The sequence below is a fragment of the Sturnus vulgaris genome, chromosome 1 (assembly GCF_052056855.1).
Source record: "Sturnus vulgaris isolate bStuVul1 chromosome 1, bStuVul1.hap1, whole genome shotgun sequence".
Classification (NCBI taxonomy): Eukaryota; Metazoa; Chordata; class Aves; order Passeriformes; family Sturnidae; genus Sturnus; species Sturnus vulgaris.
Genome location: NC_142243.1, coordinates 32,993,264 through 33,018,423, shown reverse-complemented (window position 1 = coordinate 33,018,423; position 25,160 = coordinate 32,993,264). Strand labels below are relative to the sequence as shown.

Genomic DNA, 25,160 nt, shown 5'->3' with positions numbered 1-25,160 from the left:
GAGGAAATGTTACTGATATCAACCAACTGTGAAGCAACTGTTGGGTATGTGATAATGCGTGCGGTTAGCAGAAGATTAAGCCACATGTGCCTGCTACATATTATTCCCTCACCAGATAGGAAATAGCAGCAAGGCTCCACTGGAGAGAGGCAACTTGCCCAAGGTGGTTCCACCTGCCCCACAACCACCAATGCTCCTGGCACGGACAAGCTGGCATCCATCCCTCTTGGAGCCAGTCTCCTGCTTTCCACATCCCTGAGAAAGCACCCAGTGGAGACGCCTCCAGAAGAGACCTCTGACCCTGCACCAGCTGCAGATTGTGGAACTGCAGTGGAAAAGGCAAGGAGATGGGAGGAAAAGGGCAAAAACACCAGACACCTTCAGAAAATGGCTCTGCCTTAGGCAGATGAATTTTGAGTGGCTTGCTCACTCCAGCACTGTGCAAGCCAAATGCATGGCACTCTGGAGCAGTGACACTGTGGATGCCCTCTGTTCCCTGTGGATCTAAGCATTTCCTTTCTCAAAACTCTCTGTGTCTTCCACCCCATCATAAACTGCATGTCTGAATTGAAGAGTAATCCTTCTCCCTAAATCACATAATTTTTTGGGATCTGACTACATTCATGAAAAAAAAAGTAATCAATTTCATCAATTGAACTCAACTTCATTCAAAATGACTTTGTTAATTAGTTTTCTCATGAGCAAACCCAACTGATCTTCTGTGAGGGTAATCTAAATCCCAAAGTTAGATCTGCACAGTTACAAAAGGAAGAAAGCAAAGAGGATCTTACAAAAGCTAAAATTATAATATGGTGTTTTAATTTTTACCTTTAGTTTAAGAATAAACTTTCCCTGTGAATTTACAGGCATCCTCAAAGGATGAAGATACTTAGCAGGAAAAACACATAATTTTCCTTATTCTTACAAAGTAATTCATAATTGAAAAGGGGCTAGCTGACTTCCGTTAATGCAAATGGTCTCTTGAAATATTAAATTATGCCCAGACAAGAAGTGAGCTTTATAGCTCTTCATCACTCAGAGATAATAACCTGTAAGACAAGTAGGTCTTACCCTGCATTTGTGCAGTAAAACCAAATCAAAATGGGACACCTGTTCCCAGATTTCACCAAAGTCTAGTGCTTAACTTCCCAGCTGTTGGCCTAATTCTTACGCTACTGTGCTCAGCACGGAGAGACTTCACGAAGGCTCTAAGTACACACTGTGCCCTGTGCTAACTCGCCCTGGAGTGAGAAGTGAAGAAGGACAACAGAACTCTGTAGCCATCCACTTACAGGCAATATGGAAATGTTCCCAGGACCAGAAGCTGAGCACTAGAGAGCCTCCAGCTGCTCAATCCTGGCTCCTCAGGCACGTGGCTCCCGCACAGGCAGGCACTACAGCCATCTGGTCACACAGCACAGGGCACAAACCAAGACTTTAAAAGATCTAACCCCCTCTTCAAGGATGTCTTGGATCCTAGTAACACCTGGGATTCCTGCATCACAGGTAGGCATTTAAAAATGTCACCTGCGAACCTGTCCCCAGACAGGTCTACATAAACTCGAATCCCATTTCTTCCCACTGCCACAAAGCAACACCAGTAGGATTGTGAGCTTGAGCACAGTGACTGCTGTCATTGATGGGGCGAATGGAGCTCTCAGCTTTCCAGTTTTGGGTTAGGGTCCCCCTTTCTAATGTATCAGAAAGGTTCTGCTTCACCAGGCATTGCCACCCCACAGAACGTGCAGCATCCAGACCCAGAGCTTCAGTAAAGTGTGTATATTACATACAATATCTATGTAGCATATGTATATTGTGCATATTGTACATATCGAGCATATATTTATACAGAATATATGTGTATATTTGACATATATATGTATATTATACCTATTATACATAGGTGTATATATATATATATATATATATATTTTACACTAACTCTCGTTTGGGAGCTCCTCAAATTCAATTTCAGAAAAATAATCATAACCTTTGGTTCAGAGTCATAAAATGGGGGGCTGGGAGGGAAAGCATCATGGCAGCTGAGCCAATCTGAAGACGCCTTCTGTGAGCAGCAGCAGCAGCACAGCGGGGCCAGCCAGCAGAGGGCAATGGTACAGCACACAAGGTGCCAGGCCAGCGCATCTCAACACAACCTCTGAAAATTCCTTCCAGCTGCTCCCCAGGGCGGAGACGAGACTTTCCTTGCACTTAAGTTCAAACATTTAAACCACTACCTTACAACTGAGTTGCCTCTTTTCCCACTCCTGGACTTACAGCAGCAGGGTGAAACGCTCCACATGCTGTCATTTTCTGCTGTCAGTACTCATGTAAGCTACAGTCATCCACAAAATTGGAGCATGAGGATATCTTTTAAGATAGTCTACCTTTCTGTTTTGCCTTTTGAAGAGCAGACAGCAGTTGTAAACATTTCTGATGCTGATATACCTTGTTATCAGACTGGCCTCTTTGCCATTTTAAAATGAGAGTGTTTATTGAAATACACTACTCCATGGGGCAGCATAGTTAGGATACAACTGCTGAGACCCAGGAACCTGAGCTACCACACTTCATATTATCACTGACATGCTTTAGGAGCACAGCCCTTCCATTTCACTGCTTTTCTTTCCTGAGGTGTAAAAATACCCTCTAATCCTTCTCTGCTTTCTCTTCCCTGTCTCACATGCCTTCAGCCAGTATTTATTGGCTGACCTTTTGGCCATAGATCCTATATAACTGCATGCAGAATATTATTCCTGCAGCAGTTAGCTGTCCCTGCCTTCAGCTGCTAAGCCTAACAAATATACCTTGGGACCAATGATTTGTTGTCTGTTACGGAGGCTTATAATACACTGACTGGAAAGAAGATGAATAGTCTCTGCTTGCAGTGTTTCACCATGCCCTTACCCCGAGCAGCAGCTAAAGGCAGCTGGTAGAGGCACACACAGCTCCTGCCCCAGCAGCTTTGAGCAGCCTGCTCTCATACCAGCAGTGCCAGGACACGACAAGAATGGCAGAGAAAAAGCAGAAAATTATACCAACAGGGGCTCAGCCACTGTAGATGGTGAAGTGGTCACAGCAGTGGGACTGAGGGATGCAGTACTGAAAATCATAAACTACTGCCTTGTAATGCATGTCAGGGTCTAGCTAAACCTGATAAATTATTTTATACAGATTGCAGCTACACTGAAAATGGTCACAGTTGCTAGAGCTTGCTCATGCCAGTGGGACTGGTAAACAAAGTAATTTGCATTATAGGATAGCTCTGTGTTAGGAGACCTCACTAGAGAATTTTCCCAGGCTCACAGGGGTTTAGCCCACAAAGACACCGATTTTCCACGAACATAAAAGGGGGGAGCTTTGTACAAGAATATACATCTTATTGAAAGCTAGAAATAGACATCACAGTGAAGATCTCCCAAACTTAGTATGCAATTGCAAAGTGATTTAAATCTAAGCCTATTATCTATAATCAGTGCAATGAAACACAATGGAAAAGCCCCAGCTGAAGTCTCCTTATAGCCAATACAGCTGAAGTCACATGTATGAATTATGACAGTGCAAGAAATATAACTAAACGTGTAGCATGTACAGATGACCACACGGTGGCTCTCAAGTACCAGAGATGAGCTATTTTAAACCAGAAATTGATGACCTCATAAAAATTCCAACACCTTTGGATAGGCTGTACTCACTTTTCCAAGAATTCTTGCAGACCCTGACGTCGATGGTCCACGTGATTAGGATTGTTCATATTGAAAAAGGGAGTTTTGGATGGGAGTTCAGGTAGCTGTCTTTATAAACAAGAAAAAAAAAAAAAAACGTAGTTAAAACCAAATGTAAAACAGCAGAGAAAAATGCAGTAAGCAAATGCCAACCCCAAGCATGTGAAAATCATAGGTTATGTTCCAGAAGCCCTTGAAATCAATTTGGGAACACAAAGTTGAGAAACTGAAGGGCTTCTCACACTCCTCAAAGGGAAAAATAAATTAATCTGATTTTTCTGGTCCAGTTGTTAAGCCTGCATCCATGTCTGGCTGGGTCTCTTATGGTGCTTGCAAGACCTAAGCACATCAAAGAACAACAAAGAGGAGGTACAAACCCCTACACTAGATTGTTATTTCTGCTACCTGTGCATAGCAAAAGAAAATAGAGATCAAGTCTCTTACAATAAACTCCAAATTCTTCTGGGTTTAAAGCACATAAAATGAATTCTACAGAATAAACTTGTGCTAGTAAGAAACATAGGATACTTTCCAGATCTGATTTCTGTAGTTCTCTGAATTAAGATGAAACAATCCTTCCCACCACGACTGACAGATTATTAAATAGCCATATATAAATCTGCTCACATAAGCACTGCATTGCTCTGAAGCCTCTGCCGGAGCCAAACAAATTCTCGATAGCGTCGTCTGACACAGGATGTTTTCCTTGTAAAGCATATACTGTTTGTCTGTTGGGAAATAAAAAACATTTGCTTTGCAAATCAGCTTAAGCTAAAATGCAGGAATGGTATTAACAACACATCCAAGATGTTATACTAATGCCCGAGACACCAATGGAAAGCTTGACATTAATTCAGTTTATGTTAAGGACTGTGCTTTACCTCAGGCACAACTGGTGATAGTTTCTACTGCTTCTCAGGGAAATATTTTTCATTGCTTTCTTTTTAAAAGCAAGAGATTTGGATTACAGTACAACTTACAGTGACAGGAAAAACAGGCCTTAGAAAAAGGTTTCAGTAGATAATGTCAATCTTTGCAGGGGAAAAGGATCTTTAGCTATTCTAGTTACAATCCTGCAAACATCTACACAGATTTTTTTCAGTGTGCAGTCCCACTTAAATCAAACCAAAGAAACCAATGTGACTGCTCTCTGCAAGTAGCAGCATCTGCAAATTTCCCCACAGAGCACTATTAGTTCACAAGGAAAACGCCAATTCATCAAAAGAGAAACAATTTGTGGAAATTAAATACTTCTGCCAAATCTTCCCATGGAGCATACATCTAGATGAAATCCTACATAGCAGACAGGACTCCATTAGAAAACTGCCTGCAGTCCAGCCCACTCTCCCTGCCTGCCAGGAGCAGTAACTCCAGCCAGCCACAAGATGCAGGCTGTGGAGAGCACAAAGATGACAGCCTTCTGGAACAGAGGTGCACACCCAGGATACTGCACATTGTAAGAAGATAAGTGCTGTAAGAGCTGGGTAGAAGGGGAACTCAGATGGCCTAAAAGCTAGGCAGACACAATACTTTGAGCCCACTGGGAAGTCTGGATGGCAGGACTGACTTAGGGACCCTGGCATTGTGGTGGCAGGAAGCTGATGCTTAATAGCTTCAGAGATGCCCAGTGATGGATGATGTATCACTGTGTGCTGGGTCTGGCTGGGGGAAGAGTTAATTTTCTTCACAGTAGCTGGGGCTGTGTTTTGGATCTGTGCTGGAAACAGTGCTGGTAGCACAGAGGTGTTTTAGTTACTGCTGAGCAGGGCTTGCACAGAGCCAAGGCCTTTTCTGCTCCTCACCCCACCCCACCAGTGAGTGTGCAAGGGAAACTGTGAGGAAACACAGCTGGGACAGCTGATCCCAACTGACCGATATTCCATACCATATGGCATCAGGCTCAGCAATAAACTAGAGTGGAGGTTGGCTGGGGACTGCCACTGAGGGAGTGGCTGGGCATTGGATACTTGGTGCTGAGCATATGTTTTCATTTGTATCACTTGTCTTTCTACAGTTTTATCTGTTTTTCTTTTTTTATTTTCTTTATTAGTATTGTTTTTATTACTATTTAATATTACTATTATTTAATATTATTATTAATGTTACTACTACATCTCAATTATTAAATTGTTCTTATCTCAACCCACGAGTTTTCTCTCTTTCACTCCCCCAGTTCTCTTCCCTCCGTCCTGCTGGTGGGACAGAGGGGATGTGAGCAAGCAGCTATGTGATGCTTAGTTGCTGGATGGAGTTGAATGAAGACACACTGGGTCTAAAAAACGTCTCCCCAACTCAGCAGTCACTGAGAAAGCCTTAATACACTTTTATTCAGAGACACTGATGTCTGTGAAACAGTAATACAGCACCCACCCTGTCAAATCCACAGAATTTCTATTTACCAGAAATGAAAAATATAATTGCTTTGGAAACAGTACTTGAAGCACACTGCAAATTTCAACGTTTCACAACTCTGACTGCCACACAGGAGAGAAGTACTCGTCACACAGACATTTGATAAGTCATCATTTGACTGCCTGCTCTCATACACTAACTACTTAACTCTTCCACACAGGAGGGAAATGCTTTTGGTCTTGTGCCAAGCATTAACCATATAACTTGGTGCTCTCAAATACCTTTATTTTACACTGCAATTAAAATCTTTGCATCTAGATTTGGCAAATTAGGATTATGTCTTCCATATGTCATCCACCAAAGAACAATCAGGAAAACAAAATTATGTATAGGACAGATTAAAGGCCCAAAAGCACCGTAATGGCAAGTGCACTCCCATTAACATATGGTGGGCTACAATCACAAACCCAAATGCAACTACTTCACACATCCAAGCACCACTAAATTAGCATCATTTGAATGTCAACGTAGCCTGAAAAAAAACCACACTGCAGCAAACAAATAACTTGGCAAAAAGAACCGAGGAGAATTCTGAAGTACAAATAACCAGATAAATACTTGAAAAGAAAGTTGTTTTCCCTCAAATACCTGAACATCAACATTCTTTTACAAGGGCAAGATACAGCTGACTGTAACAGTCTTCTAGTTGATAAGTAAAGCTAAGAATTGTCTGTTGCAAGACACTGCGGAATGCACATGTGAGCACATTAGGTTCAACTCCAGCTCTGCCAGACCTACAGCATGGCCATTGGCAAACCCACCTTACCTGTTCCACTGCATCCCAGTTGCTAAAAAGAGAATAATAGCCTCCCAACATCCCAGTAGCAGAAATTCCATTTATATCCCAAAGACAACCCTGGCTTGGACAGAAACAGTAGCAAGACCCCGAAGAATCTGTTCTCATATTTTTATACTTACGTGAATAAATATCTCGTAGTCTATATAAGAATGCCATGAGTCTTCTTTCTGTATCCTGGGGTCTCGCACCAAGACAGTTACAAATTCCTGCAAGCGCATAATAAAAATCAAGCAATTAATTTCAGAAGACAAAGGCAGCCTTAAAGACTATCTTGATTGTTCTGCTGTTCCACAAACTACTGAGTCAGATTAAAAGCTGAACTGCTGTTTTATTGGATTTTGCAACCCTATAAATGGAGAAGCATAAAGCAATGAATCATCTGAGCTACACCACATGGCTGGGAAAATCCCTGCCAAACTGCTAGCTGAAAAAGAGTATTTCAGATTAAGTAACACTGTGAAGTCATATGTGTTTCATACGTGGGACATGAGATCTTGGTAGGACAAACTAAAAACCTGACATTCCAAGTCACACGTGTAAAGGAGAATGAGGCAGGTATTTCAGGCTTTTCCCACATTTGTAACCAACACTGACTAAGAGTATAGCTGAAGATGCAGCACTGGGGCATTTCTGTTCCAATCTTCCCATCAACCTGCCCAAGGAAGCCACACAGCTACACTGCAGAGTAAAACTCCCCATTTTGAGGGGACAATCATATATAGTATTTGTTGTAGAAGTTGTCACATCTAGCTTACTTCCTTGTAATTTCTACATTTATATGATAATTTAGAGAGATCCCAAAAGAGAGAGAGGGCCTGTGGATGTTACTGTAACTGGGCATCACTAATGGGAACTGGAAGAGACCAAGAATTAAATGTTTCTCAATACTCTCAGCTAATGATCAAAATCTTGTTGTAGAAAAAACAAAACCAAACCAACCCCCAAAATCCTGATAAATCTCTATATTCATGCTAGGATGGAAAATATTCCTTTAATATACAAAGGTCAAAAGTGTGCTTAAATACCTGCTAATTCTGGAGCACATGTACAGGCTGCCTTATTCCACTTGCTTAAAAATAAGCTATTCACCCCAAAAGCTAAGCCAACCACTTAGCAAAGACTGAAAGAAAAGTGTATCACTTTAAGCTGTAGATACATTCCCCCTGAGAGGAAGGCACTGCACAAGATCTCCAGGTACAGGAATCAACTGTGGGAGGAATGACAGGGTTTCTGGTAAAAAACAAGCTTTTTTTAGTACATATTTGCATAAATCAAGAAATCTTGAACTAGAAAGCTCTCAAAATGTGTCTTCCTATGCCCAAACCAAAGACATCAGAAATAAAAGCTTTACTCTTCTGCCAAGTCTTCTCCCCTAACACACACTTGTATGTACCACCACTGCAAACCTTCAGTGGACTGACAGGAGAACAATAACATTGAAAGATGACAATACACTTTTTCGTGAACAGCCATTGAACTCTGTACATAGCAGGGAGATATTCAAGGTCTGGATTAAATAATTTTCCTCCCTGATTTCCAGATGTTACTGCTTCAGAGATGGGGAGCCTGTAGCTTGATGGCCAGACACGGCTTTTGGTCTTAGGTCACCTAGCGCAGTTTCTGGTCCCAGGGGTGTTTTCTGTAAAATTGGTGATTACCTTCTGGTGAGTATCATGAACACCTTGCCAAAGAAAGCACACTTGAAAAGCTCCTGCCACCTCGGTTGCTTCTTTCCTCACTGAAGAGCAGCAGAGGGCCAATTCTCCCCTCCAGCTTTTTAACCCCATGCCAGCATGACACAAGAGGAAGAAATGAAAAGAGCTTTAATCATTTCTACCAGCTGAGTGTCATGCCTTTACTTTTACAAAAACACTAGTGGGACATATGAGGAAGTTATTCCTTCTATAGAGAATATATGCAGCAATGTGCTGAACACAGGAGAGGACATAATTTTTTTGGCTGTTTTTCTCCACTGCCTCACTGTCTATATTTGCGATACATAGGTAGGTAGGTAGATAGATAGAGCAAACTTTCAGACCCCCACTGTGCCGTCTTTTGAAGTCACAAAATTTTGTCTTCCCCAAATTCCTATTTCCCTATGCCCCAATCTTCTCCAAAGCTGCAACCACTTCTCAACATACTTTCTTTCCTTTGCCGAGCACTAAATGCATCAGTCCTGCAAGTGGAAGAAGGGAAATTATGCCAAGAAGCTTCAAGCAGGACAGTGCACTCCTCTTCCCTTCAACTGCTGCAGCACAGGAGTCACAGCCTCAGGCAGCCTGCTCATAACCTGACCTCAGTCTCCTTCCTCTCATGTGTCTGTATCATCTCATCTGTATCAGCTTCCTGTTGACTTCCCTTTTGTCCAGGTTCCCCAAATTACCCCATTTCCCAAAAACCTTCCATAACCCTCTCCTTTGTACAGAATCAAAATAGCCTTCAAAGTAAAAGACTTCTTTCAAACCTTTACAATACCAAAATATTGTGGTGAAAAGTCACTATTGGATATGCTGTCGGTTAGCTATGGCTTACCTTGCAAATCATTCTAGACCACAAGATTTACATTGGAAAACTTCTGAACACTTTTAACTTGCAATTAAGTGATCACTGAGTTTCAACATGGAGGAAGTTAAAACCCTTCAGAGTCTACCTCCCAAAAAAATGAGACCTGCTGTATATGCCGTGGCAGGCAGTGTCTAAGCAGTAAAGAACTGAGCCAAGAGGAAAAATGATCTGCAGAATAGCAGAGCACCTCAGCAAAATGCAGTCCTCACACACAGTCACTGTCAGCTTTGATTTGAAACATCAGGATTTCAGCAGAAGACTGGGTGTTCCTTTTTTTTACCCCTTACTTACCAAAAAAAATGGCAATACTGAGTTTAGAATGAAGCAAGATAAACAGTAAGCAACCAGAAGTGAAAAATAAAAATGTACAGCCTTTCTCAAGATTTAGAGTTACTTCCCCTATTCATCTCTTGAATCCAGGAAGTGTTATTCCCATTATAGATTTTGCTGCTCTGAAACAGTGGCATTGCACATGTAGACTGTTCCTTCTTTTTTGACCTTTATGTCTTCTCCAGAATTCAAGATCCCACTGGAAAAACAGCATTGATTTAATCAAAGCAGACCTAACCACCCAGTATAAGTGATGATCCAGAAAAGGTGCCTATGCTTTTTTCATCCCTAGTGTAAAGGCCACTATTCACATATAGGCTGGGTTATGGTCCAAGCAGAGTTAGGTGGCAGAACACTCCTCCATGAGATTGCTGTTATATGCTCAGTCCATCCTGCATTCACTGGTCACAAACAATCAGGAGATTACAGCAATACTGGGTAAAAACTGCCTTTCTCCTCTCTATGTATTCCACTCCCTCCCCATTTTGCTATAAAAATGAGGATATTCTCAACAGACATGTCTGTTCTCAAGTAATGCACTGTCCACCTGGGGGAGGTGATGCTTACCTCTCCCTCCCACAGACCACTTGAAGAGTAACTTAATAATTTGTCACAAAACTGTACTGGAGTCCAGCTGTACAACATGGGACACTCAGTACAAAGACAGCCAAGGTTTCAGGGACTTTTTACTTTTGACAGCTGCAATCTGTAAAAGGTGTCTTCCTCCCCCACCCAGTACTGCTTGGTTTTTCCAGAACTGCAGATTATTATGTCACATTACATATGTTTTCAGTTTTGGGTTTTTGGATTTTTTTTTTTGTTTTTTCTTGGTTGTATTGTTGGGGTTTTTTAAATTGAGGGGCACAATACAGGCAGTTATATCAATGCATTCACGAATATGTGTCCTGTAAAGCTTCAGAGCAACAATTCTCTCAAAACCAAAATTTGCTGCTGACAGTTAAAAGTGTCCAGGCTTGGGCAAGGAGGCCTCTTGCACTGGGAACAGTGAGAAGAGAAGAGAAAGCAACTGAAAGATGCAGCATCTCCATTTATTCCTTCTCTCTGGAAACTGCTAAATTCAGAGACAAACCATGCCCAAACTGCTAAAGTTATAGCTTTGATATGGATCCCAGCAGTTATGCTGGCCTAAACATCCTCGTGAATATTCAGAACCTTCAAATCTGCCCCAAAATGAATCATAACTACTTTACAAGCAGCAATTGCAGAGCAGTTTCTCTGGCTGGATGTGCCTTTTAATTCCTGGCTAAAGCAGCCAGTTAAAGCATGGCACTGGTGGTATTTTGCTACCCTGTCCTCAAGGCCAGGAACAGTTCAAGTAGATAGGGTCACACGTAAGTGACAAAATGGCCAAAGTGACACCCAAAACTGGAGTACACCTACTCCCTCATGGTTACAGATCTATGCAAAGAACGTGAATGTTGACAGCAGACTAAAAGGACAGCACTGAGGTCACATAGACACAAGCATGGAAAAACAAAATGCTTCATTTAGACCTGCCTCAAAAAGAAAAACAACCCATATAAAGGCAGCTGAAGCAAACACAGGAAATCTTTTATTTTTTCTCTTTCTTTTTTCTTCCCCTTCTCTCTTTTCTTTTGTTGGATATATTTCTGCATAATGCAATGGATTCCTCAGAGAAAAGGATAAGGCAGAAGCCTTACTATGTAGAATTTGACCACAAAAAAGTGCCTTTCTCAGAAGTCTCTAACATTTTCCTACTAGGAAAATAGGAAAACTGACATGGAAATATCTATTTTTAATATGAAGGGAAAATATACCACAAGAAGGAGGAAAAAAACCCAATCTCACATTGGTTGATTATTTGGATTAATCATTTCAGCTGCATTTTAATTCAAATGTCTGTGCTCAGGACTGTATCAGGTGATGAGCTTGTGCTCCTGTTACAAATCTGATTAGTCAATAACCCCTGAAGAGTAATTTTCCACAAATCTTCCAAGAAAAATAGCGTATCCCATCTAGTTGCCTGTTAGTAAAAGGATCAGCCACAAAGGACATGGGACTTTTCATGCTGTGGGTATTGGCATCCTCACTCCATGTATGCTGTGTAGTAAGGCTGATAAGAGACTAACAGCTGAGACAAAATAATTTGTTGAAACTTAATGTTCATTGGACTGAGCAGAAGAGAACATGCAAGTGGAATTCTCGTGGTCCATGCAGCTGGTAATCAGAGTTGGGACCCAGATCCAACCATTAGTCCTATAAAATACCTAAAACTGAAAAAAAAGAAGACTCCATCCAAATCCTTCTCTCCTGTCTCAGAGTTTGAGCCCCTTATACACAGTGAATTACTCTGAATGAGTATCTGATTCTATCAGACTTTAACAGAAGGAACTGGCACTGCATCATTCCAGAATATTCTGTATCCTGGCAACTAGAAGTATGAAAAATACAATCAGTCTTCCCTGATCCACATGAACCTTAATGAAATTCAATCCACAGCTGCCAAACTTGAATCCTTTTTTATTAAAGCTTAGATACAACTTACCTGTTTTTCATGTTTTGGTGTCATCTTCACTGGTTTGTAGTAAAAAAGAAATCAACCTGAAAAAAAAAACCAAACAACTGAATAGACATTATATTGATATTTAGTAGTTATTTAAAGGTCATTATCACTTTTGCTTTCTATTAGTAGACAGTGGAAAAAGCGAAGCTTAATGCCATATATAGCAGAAAACACGTTTGCATTACCTGCACCTCAGAATTTATTCATTTTAAAAATAATCCCTTTTTAGAAGCACTGGGCTATTCCCTTTCTCTATGTATTTGTCACACTTGACAGTCCAGTGATGCTTGTTCATTGCTGGAAGTCACTGCTTTTCTTCTGTGCTCCAAGAGCCATCTCAGGGTTCATCCATCCTTGTACCCACCTCCCAACAGCTCTGCCCAGCCAGCATTCCCAGTGCACAAACACAGTGAGGCAGCGCTGCCTTGTGCCTCACTCCCAGGTCATCTGTGCGACTGCAGATGAGGTCCAGAGACTCTAAAACATCTGAGTCAAAAGAATCAAATGCCTGTCTCAATAATTTTCCTGAAACTAATCCCTCCAGAGAACTGGAGACACAAACTGCTTGGATCCTGCAGGAGAGCTAAAACTCGGGCTAAATTTCACAGTATCCGTGCTTTCAAAGCTTCATGTAGGGAAGGGTATAATTAGACCAAATAGAAACATCCAGTCATTAACTTAAATTTTAAACCTGCTCTTTCACTGAAAATCCCAAATTTTTAATTGTGTCTGCAGTCCAATAAAATGGACAGTTTGCTCAGGACAGGTACTCACGTGGGAAGAGAACAGCTTTATTTACTTGCCAGCTTACATACACATCACCTCCTCTTTAGTGATACAGAGCTTGAAGCTGCTTTTGTTATTATGCAACTACATATTTAGGTCAAGCCCAGCCAAGGAGTGCTGAACACCCACCCTGCCCAATGCCTCTTACAAACATTTCTGAATTACAAACTCCACCCATTTTAATAAAACAGGGCACAAAGATAAGCACACATACATTTCTTTGACCAGGAAATTATTCTGGAATGAACACTTTGCTGTCAAATTTCTATGGGGTCAGTCATATCAAAACAGGATACTCTGTTTCAAAAAAAAAAAAATGACCATACATAAGACTACATCCTAAAGGGTGTCATTGTATAGTTCCCATCTCCATAAAGATAAGGCCATCATTTCACTTCTATAGCTAGAATGGTACTGATAAAAAAGGAATATCAAAAACACACTAAAATTTTCTTCTTTTTTAAAAAATTCCATTTATGTATGCTTAACTAGCATGTATGGTCCGAGCTGAAGTTATAGAAGAACACTCAAACACTTCTTGTTGCACAGGCTCAGCAGTGTCAAGCATCTCTGCAAGGTGGGGGTAAAAATTTGGCTCACCAGTGCTAACTGCTGTTAATGTAAAAATATATTAGGAACTTTCCTTTTGGGGAAAAGGAGAGCACAAGCACACGTCACAGACGTTTCACAGAATTGCATAATCATTTGGGCTGTCTCCAAGATCAGAACAAGGCTGTTGTAGAGAGCAATAAAGTCTCCCCTGAGCCTTCTTTACTCCAGGCTGGGCACCCACAGCTCCCTCAGCTGCTCCTCATAGGATTCACTCTCCACACCCTTCTCCAGCTCCCTCTGGACTGGCTCCAGCACCTCAACATCCTTCTCCAAACGATGGACACAGAACTGGACATGGGACTTGAGGGGCAGCCTCACAAATGCTGAGTACAGACAAAAAAACCCCACTGTGTTGGGCTTGGGCTGTTTGAAGAATTTTCTTTCTGCTATCTCTCCCCACTGAGCATAGCTGTAAACCTATACAGTTTGATGTTACTTCCCCCTCTTTCTGATCTGGTTGAATGGGCTATGGTTTTTTTTTCAAAATGGCAACTCAATTTTTTTTTCCAGTTATGTATCTTTATTCCATGGAATTCTGCAGTGTGTTTCTCTCCTATCTCAAAGCTGATTTAAGTGAGAAATTATTCAAACCCAAAATATCTCATTCCTAACACTCCTAGTGAATGACAAGGCTGAAGTAGCACGTTTCATTTTGTCATCTGTTTTTCTAATGACCAAGTTATATGTTGGTGCAGGTTAGCAAGAGCAGCTTAAACTCCAAACAGCCACCACAATTTAAAATATTTAATGGCAAAAAATTAATATTTCAACACCAAAAAGCTGCCTAAAATATTTAAAATACATCACTTTTTCATCAAGTAATTTGGAAAAAAGAAAGAAATCAATAATGGAAATGCAAGCCCCCCTAAAGCTGCCTTTTTTCACTGATTTCAGTGAGATTGCCCAGTCATGCTGCAGCCACTTGCAAATATAGTGAATACAATATTCTGTCTGGTAGCAAGACATATACTTGGGGACTTCTGTAACACACAGCAGTCAGTGAAGCAGAACACACAGTGAAACCAGTGAAACTTCTGCTTAAGAAGTTACCTTTTTATCGTGAGAAAACACTACCCAAAATACCAGTGATGGAGAAGACAAACAGAAGGCTTTTGGTCTTTTTACTCTAAACAAAATTTCCTATGACAGGGAAATGAACAAGTGCTGGGAAACAGAATGAAAAAAGCCAGTGGTTGATCTTTAGTTTTGATAAAACACTTTCTGTTGAGACTGGGAAATCACTCCTCCCCCCACCATTGCTTCAACTACGTTTTTGTTCTGCTTCTGATCCATTATCAGTGTGAAGACTTCCTTTTTCTTGTATTAGAGTTTCATATACTTACAATATCAATTGCTTCTTGCAGTACATACTTTTTATGGTTCTTAATTGCATAACCAACAAAACTGCCAGGGAACAGCTCCACAACTGCTAACAACAACCACTCAAAAGCAAAAAGATTACGTAGGATGAATTGCCATACTTCCTGTGCCTAAAAAAGAATCAGGAAGAAGAGGGAGGAAAAAAATACAAGTACTGCAGTACTTTTCTTAGGGAAAACAGATAAACTGCAGTGTTCTTCTTAAGGATAATAGATAAATAATATCAAGTATTATATTTTATTTCCTATTTTAGAGATTAGTTTCTATTTTAAAATCTAAATTAAAGCAGATAATCTAACCTTACTAGGGAAATACCCTTTTATCATGCAGATGGACTGTTCCTAAAGCAGGAAGTGATTTCTCCCCAGCATTCCCAAACTGAAAGGTGAAAACTCAAGCAATAGCACAGACAAAAACCACATTAACTTGCTCCAAGAACAGCAAGAACTAATTCAAGCCCTCCTGGCTGCCTCACCAGTAGCTCTATTTAGCTGCACTGAAATTTTACAATTTCACTCATTACTGGGCAGTGGCCTATGCAATATCTGCTCTGGGAGTGCTCACACATTCCATGTGGTCAGTGTTTCCTCTCAAGGATAAATGCTGGTAGTCAGCTCATCCATCCATCCATCCATCCATCCATCCATCCATCCATCCATCCATCCATCCATCCATCCATCCATCCATCCATCCACCTTTGGTTACTTCTAATCATATAACTAAATGACCACCTTCAGGCTTTAATGGGGAAGTGTGATTTAGTTTTAGACCTTGGTGATGATTGAAAGTACTATCCAATCACAAGCCAAGTCCTCAGCTGTGCTTTCAAGGTTGTTCCCACCATCAGTATCAAATGAAATTTAAATTCAAGGTTTCAATATCACCGAGAGAGAGAAAAATTGAATCTCTAAATGCTTACAAGTCTTTCCTGCATTTTATGTTTAGCTCACCTTGAGAGTCAAACAAAGTCATAATTTTCATTTACAGTCTGTAGAAAGTTCAGCTGCATCCATACATGGAGTTCACTGTCAAAGAACATGTCCTGGCCACACTATGCTCCTGAAAGGCAAGTGGGCAAGTGATCTGTGTGGATTTGTAAGGAAAATATACAGAAGTGAAGAGTACAAAAGACATCAGCATTTTCATCTAAATTCTACATGTCAGTCAGGAGTCCACAACCTCCTTAGTGAAGTCAACAAAATGAAGTACCCCTTGAGCAAATCCTTCTCACTTCCCAGGGTCAAGGCACCTGTTTCATCAGTGTTGTACCACAGTAGGAGCAGAATCACTTCACTGCTGAGCAAAAAACAAGCACTGCTTTTAGAAGAATAAGAGCTTTCCAAACCATTGACAGAATTCACACACCTTCCCTTCCACCACAATGCAATGCAGAAAAGCACTGCCAAATATCATGTCTTGGTGGCTGCACTTGAAACTCCCAGGCACTGTTGCCAAGATGCTTAGTTAACTATTCCTTCCTATGGAATTTCACTCCATTTGATTTCTAAACACTTGTTTGTGGCCATGAGGTATAAGACAGCTTCTCCTTAACCATTACATTAGCATTTCTCCCCAGTCAGCTATTCCCTTGTCCTGAAATCTTCCTGGCTATGAAGATATGTTTTATCAGAAGAATGAATCTAGATCATTAATAAAAGGGGAAAAAAAAGACAATACATAAGAATTTTTCATTTGTTTCAGTTCAGAGGAACTTGACAAGCAATGAGTTAATGAAAAATACTAATTTCCCTCTACCCTCCAGAATAAAAACATCACAAGGATTACAGTGTCAGGTGTGGGTCACAGATTTCCAATTACAGTGGTATTATACCATGCTTTGAATTGCTTCAAGTTAATACCATATTGCTGGATAGCAGCATGACTTACATGCCAAGCCGTTCTGAAACCTCTAAAAGCCTAAAGATAAACAAGGAAGAAGTACTAAGAAATCTGTTCAGAGTAGGAAAAAGCATCAGATGTTTCCCCATTCTCTTCTTTTTGTCGTTGCTGATGGGTTGGCTTGGTTTTTTGGGGGGAAGGGGGTTTTGTTTGTTTTGGGTTTTGGTTTTTTAGGGTCAAATTGCAGCCATACACACAACTAAAGGACTTCATGAATATTCTGCAGTTTCAGTGGGTTGCTGATCTCAGAGCAACTATTGCTTTTTTTTTTCATAATAGAAGCTACTGGTAAAGCTAACACTGGCATCTTGGAATTTTAGGCAATGACTACAGAAGTGATTGGGTCAAGTCACTGAAAGATCAGCACATGCCACAGCTGGTCATGGTAATTATTTATTACCATGGGCTAATGCTTGCCACTGCTTCTGCAGACAATCAGGGGACCACTCAAAACTTTCCTGCAGCTCCAGCTCCTGTGTTTTCCAGGCAGCCTGTCAAGCTGGTCTACCATATGAGCCTGCCTTTGCTACTCCTTCCAATTCTTATGGTGCATAAGAAGTAGATTAAACTATGCAAAATGATTTTGTGGCATACATAATCACAGGTTTTGTTGCCAGGACATTTTCAAAAACCGGACAAAGAGATAAGGCAGTCTTTGAAGTAAGCATTGGTGACCTTCAAGGTAAAGTTTCAGGAAACATGCTTGCTCCAGAGAGCTTCTGAGATCCCTTGAGCTAGGAGAAATCAGTTTCAGAAGAAACAGCAACCTTGGCAAATTCAACCATCCTTTCAGCTGTACTCAACATGGAAAACACTGGGCAGGCACTAGGCTTCTTATTGATACTTACACAGAACAGGCACACCACTGGCACTGAAACTGCCTCTGAGAAGGGAAAGGAGCAAGTAATTTCCAGGCTGAACCACGTGCTGAATAGCACTGTGTACTTTGCAGGTGACAGGTCCGTTCAGTTGCAGAAGTGATGAGTGAGGACATACACACTGTGCACCCAAAAACCATACACTGGCCTTACAGAGGTCACCAACACAGACAGGTAAGCCACCCCTAGGTATTTTTTACATGATGCAAGTTACAAACAATATATCAGACAGCTGTTTCTTTTTGAAATCAACAAGGTGGGGGTTGTAAAGCGAGACTAATGTCTCAGCATTTCAGAATACAGATTAAATTCCTAAGAAAAATATTAAATGCTGCTTCTGAAGGAGGGTTCAGAGAATGTGTACGTCTTTCTTTCAAAAATTCATGTTTTTGTCAGGAATTAAGTATTTCATTGCATTAAATCAAATTAAATCACCTTAAAATAGTATCTTTCTCAAGGTATCTCTGTAATAATTAATTTTTACTTATCACAGGAAAAGAAGGGCTGATGGAACCTGTATCTTTGCTGCTGAGTAAGCAGAGCAAAAGTCAGCAAATACTATGCAGTCTTATCACTACATTTCCTCCTCTGTATCTCAGATGCAGAGGCTGCCATCACCTGACCCTTCTCTTCCTGACTCACTCACTGGAACACTTTGAATCTCACATGCCAGAAATGTCTCGTTTTTTGCTTATTTCAAAATCTTTTAATTTATGACACAATTTTTGTCTTCTGCTTGAATTGCTGTTACTTAGCACTACATGATTTAGCCTGGCTTTTTTCCTGGTGCAGATTTCCTTATGCTATCAAAACATCAATTTTTGTGATGTGCTACCTGCTCCAGTCCAGGAAGTGTCAGTGTTTGATCTTCTGCCCAGAGACAAAAGTAAAATAAAAGTTACAGTTTTGGCCACAACTGCAGAATTAGAAGTTCCAGTCTCACGACGTGTGTCTGGGGAGACAGCTGGGAAAGACCCAGCACAGATATAGTAAAAAATAAAATGAACAGCTGAGCAGTAACATCCTGAGACAGACTGATCATAAGTAGTCGGTATAACTGCAGCTCAAAAGAATGAGCAAGATAAGAAATACTGCAGCCAATATAGTGTGCCCACAAAGTATTTTGATCAACTCTCTTCAAACTGTCGTGTCTCATGTATCTTTTATGTTAACCAAGCCCATGATGGATCATTACAACAGCACAGCTGGATCAGACGTCCAGTCTTTCACACGATGGCAATTCACTCCTTGGGCTCTCCCCTCCCCTGAAGAATGCATCAGACGGCCCATCATTGACACAAAAGTCTTACCGTTGTCAAATTTTGTAGCTGCATCCACATATTGCATTAGTTTGTGGGCTGGGTCTATCAACCATCAAATAAACCATTTAAGAATGTATTAATAGTGAATTTGACTGGGCAGTTCACTTGTTCAACAGGCTTTGTTATCTTTCTAGATGCTAGACTGTGCCAGAGGCATGAAAACAGTATTTTGGAAGCAAATAGCTTCTAAATAGTATTAGTTATTACTAAAGCAGGCAATTCTGAGAAACAAACAGCATTTGGCAGGAGAAACTTTTCATGAGACTGACCAGTAAGAAAAACAAGCCAAAAATCAGTGATTCATCCATATACCTCGATTTTCTACTTCTCATTTCTTTTGTGCCTACTGAACATTAAGATATGATTTTGGTTGCTTTCACCCCACTGCTGTATCCTGACTTTTCAAGACTGGTATCAGCTTTTGACCAACTCCCAGAACAAGAGGCTCGTCTGTGATGTGGCAAACTTCTTTACAAAGTTGTGAGAGAACAGCAGGAGGCACAGCAAATATACAAAAATGAGAGGAAGAGAAGAAAAGCAGCACTTGGGTTTGATTGCTCTCCCATCACAGCTAAGTCAAAGAAGTTGCTGGTCAGTCTGGAACAAACACTGTTCAAGATAAAGTGATAAGAGAAGCAAAGGTAGAAAACAGTGACTGCAGGACAAGTACAGCTCACAGCTTGCTCTCACAGTGCCCAAACCCAGGCAATATTTTTCTAACAATGAGCTCAAGTAGACCACTAAGTGGTCTGAACAACAACTTCTGCCTTCAGTAGGAGAAAGATGTCACACTCACAGAGCAAGCACTGCCAAAATGAGCAGAATGCACACATCTGTATGGCAAGCCTACGGGAAAACAGTGGATCGAGAGGAAACTGGTTTGTGTTAAATAAAGCTTATTCAAAGTTCACTTAAATATATTTACTTCAGGCCAAAAAAAAAAAAAGCACAATCCAGTCAAAACAAAACAAGCATCAATTCATATAATCACACTTTTAACTAAACCAGTTGAAACCTACGTGTTATGTATGGATGTATTAGAACTACTACTTTGTGGTCCTACAATTAAATCCATACTAAATGTCCATCATACGGCTGGTAGGACCTGACAATCACCAAGAGATCCTCTCCAGCTCTACTGGTTGGTATGAACACAGTGATGTTGCAGGGACAATGGATTTTTGGCCCAGGGCTGCGTGCAGATCTCAGAATGAAACCCCAGTCACGGCACCTCGATGAAACCGAGACCGAGCAGGAACAGAAGGTACCAGGTACCACACACCCCTGCAGCTGGAAGCCCATGGAGGAAAGCCCCACTGCAGGTATCTGCTGGAGTTTGTAAATCAGAGGCCTCTCTGAATTCTTCAGAGAGATCAGAGTGCAGGGATTGAATTAAAACTTTTGGATGGACTGAAGTATATTAAAGCCACTCGCACATAAAGTAGAGGTGTAAGTTCAAGTTTTAGAATAAGCAAGTAAGTAAGTATGTTTAAATAAGTAAGAATATGTTTTAAGTGCTTTAGAGAGCAAAGGTTTTGGATACCAGTGTAGAAGAGCAAGTTTTACGGAAGGCTGAAAAACATAGTCCTAGATATTAGTACTGAAAACAAGTTTCTGTTTAGGCTCCAGGAACATAGTTTTAAACATAATAAAACTATAGTAAGAATATTGCTTACATTTTTGAGATAGAACAAGATAGACCATATGCATAGTTTATATCTAACCTGGTGTGCTGAAATACTAGAATTTTAATAGGTTAATAAAAATGGTTTGGGTTCGTGTTTTTAGCTTTTTGGGTAGTTTGTGCATAAGAATCTATGCACTGAGGAGACACGTTCTTGCTGCCTAGCTTTTCTTCTCTCCTCATCGCCCAAAGACAACAGGAGCTGCAGCAGCAACACCAGCCTTCCCAGGACCTCGACAGGAGCAGCTTCCACTTCTAAGTGGGACTTTACTTCTGTTTAGGACTCTGCCAAAAACTTTCAGCATGGACTTTAATGCTTGTGACTCTTTGCCTTTGGAGACTGATGTGCCTTCACAATAAATAACTTTATAGCAACTAATAACTGCTCGGCTCTTTTAAAGAAAACAACCACAACCCGACGGGTATCCAAGCTACTCCTCATTGCCTGTAACTTTTCTGCAGAACTGACACAGGTCACTTAGTGCCACCAGAGAGGTAAACAACTATTACCGAGGATGCATTTCCCCTTCATAGGTGAGTTTCAAATCCTGCAGCACATTATGCACAGCATACTTGGAAAGCACTCTGTAAAGATAGTACTGTCCTCGACAACGTCTGTGTTATTGTTCTAGCAGGAGAACCAGGAAGGAGAAAGGTTAGAGGTTTTAGTCATCCAGACTAAAAACAACACAATTTTTGCAATTGTAAAAGATAGTTATTAACTGAGCGCAGAAATCCAGAATTGCATCTACTTTAAAGAGAGAATAAAGCTATTCAAGGTTGGAAAGTTTTCTAGCTTAGCCAAGCTTACAGAGAAGACAGCACTACTTAGAATTAAGCTTTGCTAGAAATCCACACACTGCTAACAAACTTCTATTTCAGATGTCTAGGACAAGTCAATTACCACCCAAGGTTTGAATGACAGAAGCTCTAGTTATCCTCAGGTGGTCAAAATAATTCTGGAGTGTCTACTAGTGTTTACACAGTGTTGCTCAGATGCTGTAAATCCCAAAGCCTTATCTTTTCAAGCAAACCTATTACTCTAAGAAAAGATATTTAATGTGTACAACTTGTCTTGGTCCAAAGGATCTGTGACTCTGGAAACCCTGGAGAAAAGGAAAGAATCCTTTTTTGAAAGAAAATCATTGCTTATGCACATATGCCATAGTACAGGATATTATTTTCTCAGTCTGACTGAAGCCTAAAGATTGCCTTACATTTTCTTAAAAATAGCCCACACTACTCCAAATTATCTTTGCATTTTTCTTGCACTAGTTACAAAGTTTGATACAGATATTGATGGATAGTTTTCCTGAGGAAATCAAGATGCTTTCTTTGCAAGCTGACCTGGACTATTAACACCAACCTACCATGGTGTGAGTTAAAACCCTGCAATTCAGCTATGGAAAGCTCACAAAAAAAGACCTCGGCTGGGAGAGGATCTTGCATTTCTACTCTAAGGTATAGCTCTGGATTACATAGCTACTGTTGACATCTTTTTCCCAACCAGCAAGTCAAACACATCTTCCAGCTCAGCATATTCTGTGATTCATCTTCATCCACTCAGAGAGGGGGAGACAAGGGGCTTTCTCTCATCTGGAATGAGTAATTTGCCTTCCTGGCTCCCCAACTCCAGTTACACCTGCAACCAGTGGCCAGACAGATCTAACAAATGCCACGTAGTCCTAAATCCTTGGGGAGCACAACAGCTCGTGTCTCAGCCATTAAACACCAGTCTTATTACTTCACATGTCTGAAGACATGTGAGGGTGTCTTTGGGCTGTGCAAGAGAGACAAGGCTGTCAGACTCAGCTGTTCTCAAAGCACGACTGCAATGACACTACATGCCAACGTGACTATTTATACACAAGTGCCTGGCACGTCACAGGCCCTGGCATTATCAAGATGTTCTTCACTGCCTGAGACTTGCAGATATGTCCCTTCTCCCCATAATCACTCCCCAACACCTCCACTGCCACCTCACCTTTTCATATGTCATTAGTAGAAATTCATTTCTTCTGGGAAAAGACACACTGCTCATGAGAAAACAAAGCCTTCCCCTCTGGGAAGACAACTGAAGATCTCATTAAAACAGAAGCCAAAGTTATGACTAATTTAAAACCACACATCACCATTACACAATTAAAACAATGAGACTATTAGAAGGCAAAACTTATAACCTGGTGACTGCTGTTATACAAAAGAAGCAAGGTAGGTGAGCAGCTAGGGCCTCCCTGAGGGAAAGGAAGAGCAAGAACTTGAAGGATGCATGGGCAGCACACAAACAGAGATCAGAGTAAATGATTCATTGTCAATTCTACAGTAAAATAAATGCTTTGTTACAGGAGTAGAATATTTGGCTTTGAAAAGTAGCCGTAGCTGTAAGTGAGTACATCTTCCTAGACGTCTCTGGTAGAGAAGAAAGGGAAGGGAAAAAGTAATTTTCCTAAGCCACGAATTCTTTCAATGTCAGGAAAGAGGAATTCGCTCACACCACAAAAAAGCAGGCATGGAGGGTAAATTGCTTCCTCTTTTTATGCACAAGAGAGAAGATGCATAATTAAATCATTGCTGGTTTACCTGTTCTCAAACAAATGGCACTCGCTGGTGTGCATCCTGCCCCTCAGCTCTGAGACAATCTGTAACACCAGGCACATGAAGATGCTGGAGCAAAGAGAAACTCCCTTAAATCCCTCAAGTACTTCCTTTTGGGCCAGGCCCACAGGGTGATGCTTTTTGTACTAGTTTTTTCAAGGTTCATACCTACTGACGAATTCACCTGCCATACTGGAAGACAGTTTGAATCAGTCATGCTGAGGTGCCAGTGGGACAACGTGCAGTGCTGGTGTACTGTGGGCACCAGGAGCAACACCTGCACAGCATCGATCCAGAGACATACCCTGTTAAACTGCAGACTTTCAGCAGAGCAGAAGAAAAAAAGCAAGAATGTAGTATGTATGTTATTTATGTCTGTCCCCTAAGGAGTAAATGCCCCACGGAGCATGTCCAGGCCAGCACAAAGGCTAGCAGACAGTGCAGATTGATTCCTCAGGAGACCCTGCTCCTTCTGCAACACCTCCCACCATGAGGGTTTGTCTGTGCTGCAAGTGGTTTCAGCTCCAAGCTGAAGTCTCTCTTTGCAGTCTCTCTGCTTCTTCTTTCCCTCCCACAGATGCTTGATTTTAACAGCACAGAGAGCTGTTGACCAAGCGTGTGATTCAGTTGGAGCTTCTGCCAACAAGGAAATCGTGATGGCAGTCCGCTTTCTGTGGGTGGAGAGGTCACACCTGCAGTCACCAATGAAGTGGCATGACCAGCTTTTTATTTTTGCCTTCCTGTCTTTCAATGTCTAAATACAAAACATGAATGTTTTGTAAACATACTAATCAAGGATTCTTTTGGTTTTCTTTTTTCCCCCTCCAAGCTGGGGAAGAAGAATGCTTACAAAAGGTGTTTCTATTCTTAAGTTCTGCATAGAGATTTATCAAGCAATGATACAAAGATCCAGAGCCAAACACTATGCAGCAAACTTGTGCATGTAACTCCCTGTAGACACGAAGAATGATTTTCTTCTCTTTTCCAAGATCTGTCTTGCCAAGAAGTTGGGCAATTCCTGTAGAACACACAGCTGTGCTTTTCTCTTTGTACATTTATTGGAAGAACAAAAAAGTTGCCAAGAGTTTGGGTTTTTTTAGATAATAAAAATATGCAAAATGTTTAATGAGAAGAAAAAAAACGCAATATCCTAAATTATCAAGTTCTCTTTTACTTCTCTGTTAACAAAAGCCAAAACCTTACACATACTACACCACATAGATGGAAATAAGATCCACGTGTCACATGGCAGAGATATGATACACCAAAGTTGTCACCTGTCTTATACTACCTGCCTACTTCCAGGAAGCAAGAAACAGCCCCAGCAGCCCATGCTGCTGAGTAAATGTTCACAGCTTTTTTGCTCTGTGATTTATCATAGTGTAGATTTTGTTCTTTTGGGTTTTTGTTTGCATTTTCTTTTTAAATCAACCTGCCAAAGGAGTGCTTCCTTCTTTCACATGGAGAAGTTACAAAATTGTGTGATAAAAGCAGAGAAGGTTGCAGTTGCCCGAAACGATGGCAATTAGGAAGCATACTGAGCAGAAATTGACTAAAATGAGGCCACAAGACTGACTCAGCCCTTTTCGGTCAGAAAGGCCCCAACTTCTGCACTGGCACCCTTGAGA

The 25,160-nt window shown here is 41.0% G+C and overlaps 1 protein-coding gene across 9 annotated transcripts in view; it reads right to left on the bottom strand.

The window, feature by feature from the left end:
- SNX10 (sorting nexin 10) overlaps nt 1-25,160 on the bottom strand; it is a 34,826-nt gene that overhangs the window by 7,067 nt on the left and 2,599 nt on the right. For 2 of the 9 annotated variants that reach the window (XM_088163326.1, XM_014894242.2), the window contains exons 2-5: nt 12,359-12,414; nt 7,056-7,142; nt 4,353-4,453; nt 3,696-3,794 (exon numbers count right to left, since the gene is read on the bottom strand). In XM_088163326.1, the coding sequence (XP_088019452.1) occupies nt 3,696-3,794; nt 4,353-4,453; nt 7,056-7,142; nt 12,359-12,382 (311 nt within the window). In that variant the 5' untranslated portion in view covers nt 12,383-12,414. Of the gene's footprint in view, nt 1-3,695; nt 3,795-4,352; nt 4,454-7,055; nt 7,265-12,358; nt 12,416-15,117; nt 15,268-16,104; nt 16,191-25,160 lie in introns of those variants that run through there. The other 7 variants (XM_088163336.1, XM_088163356.1, XM_088163363.1 and 4 more) reach the window with 7 other exon arrangements.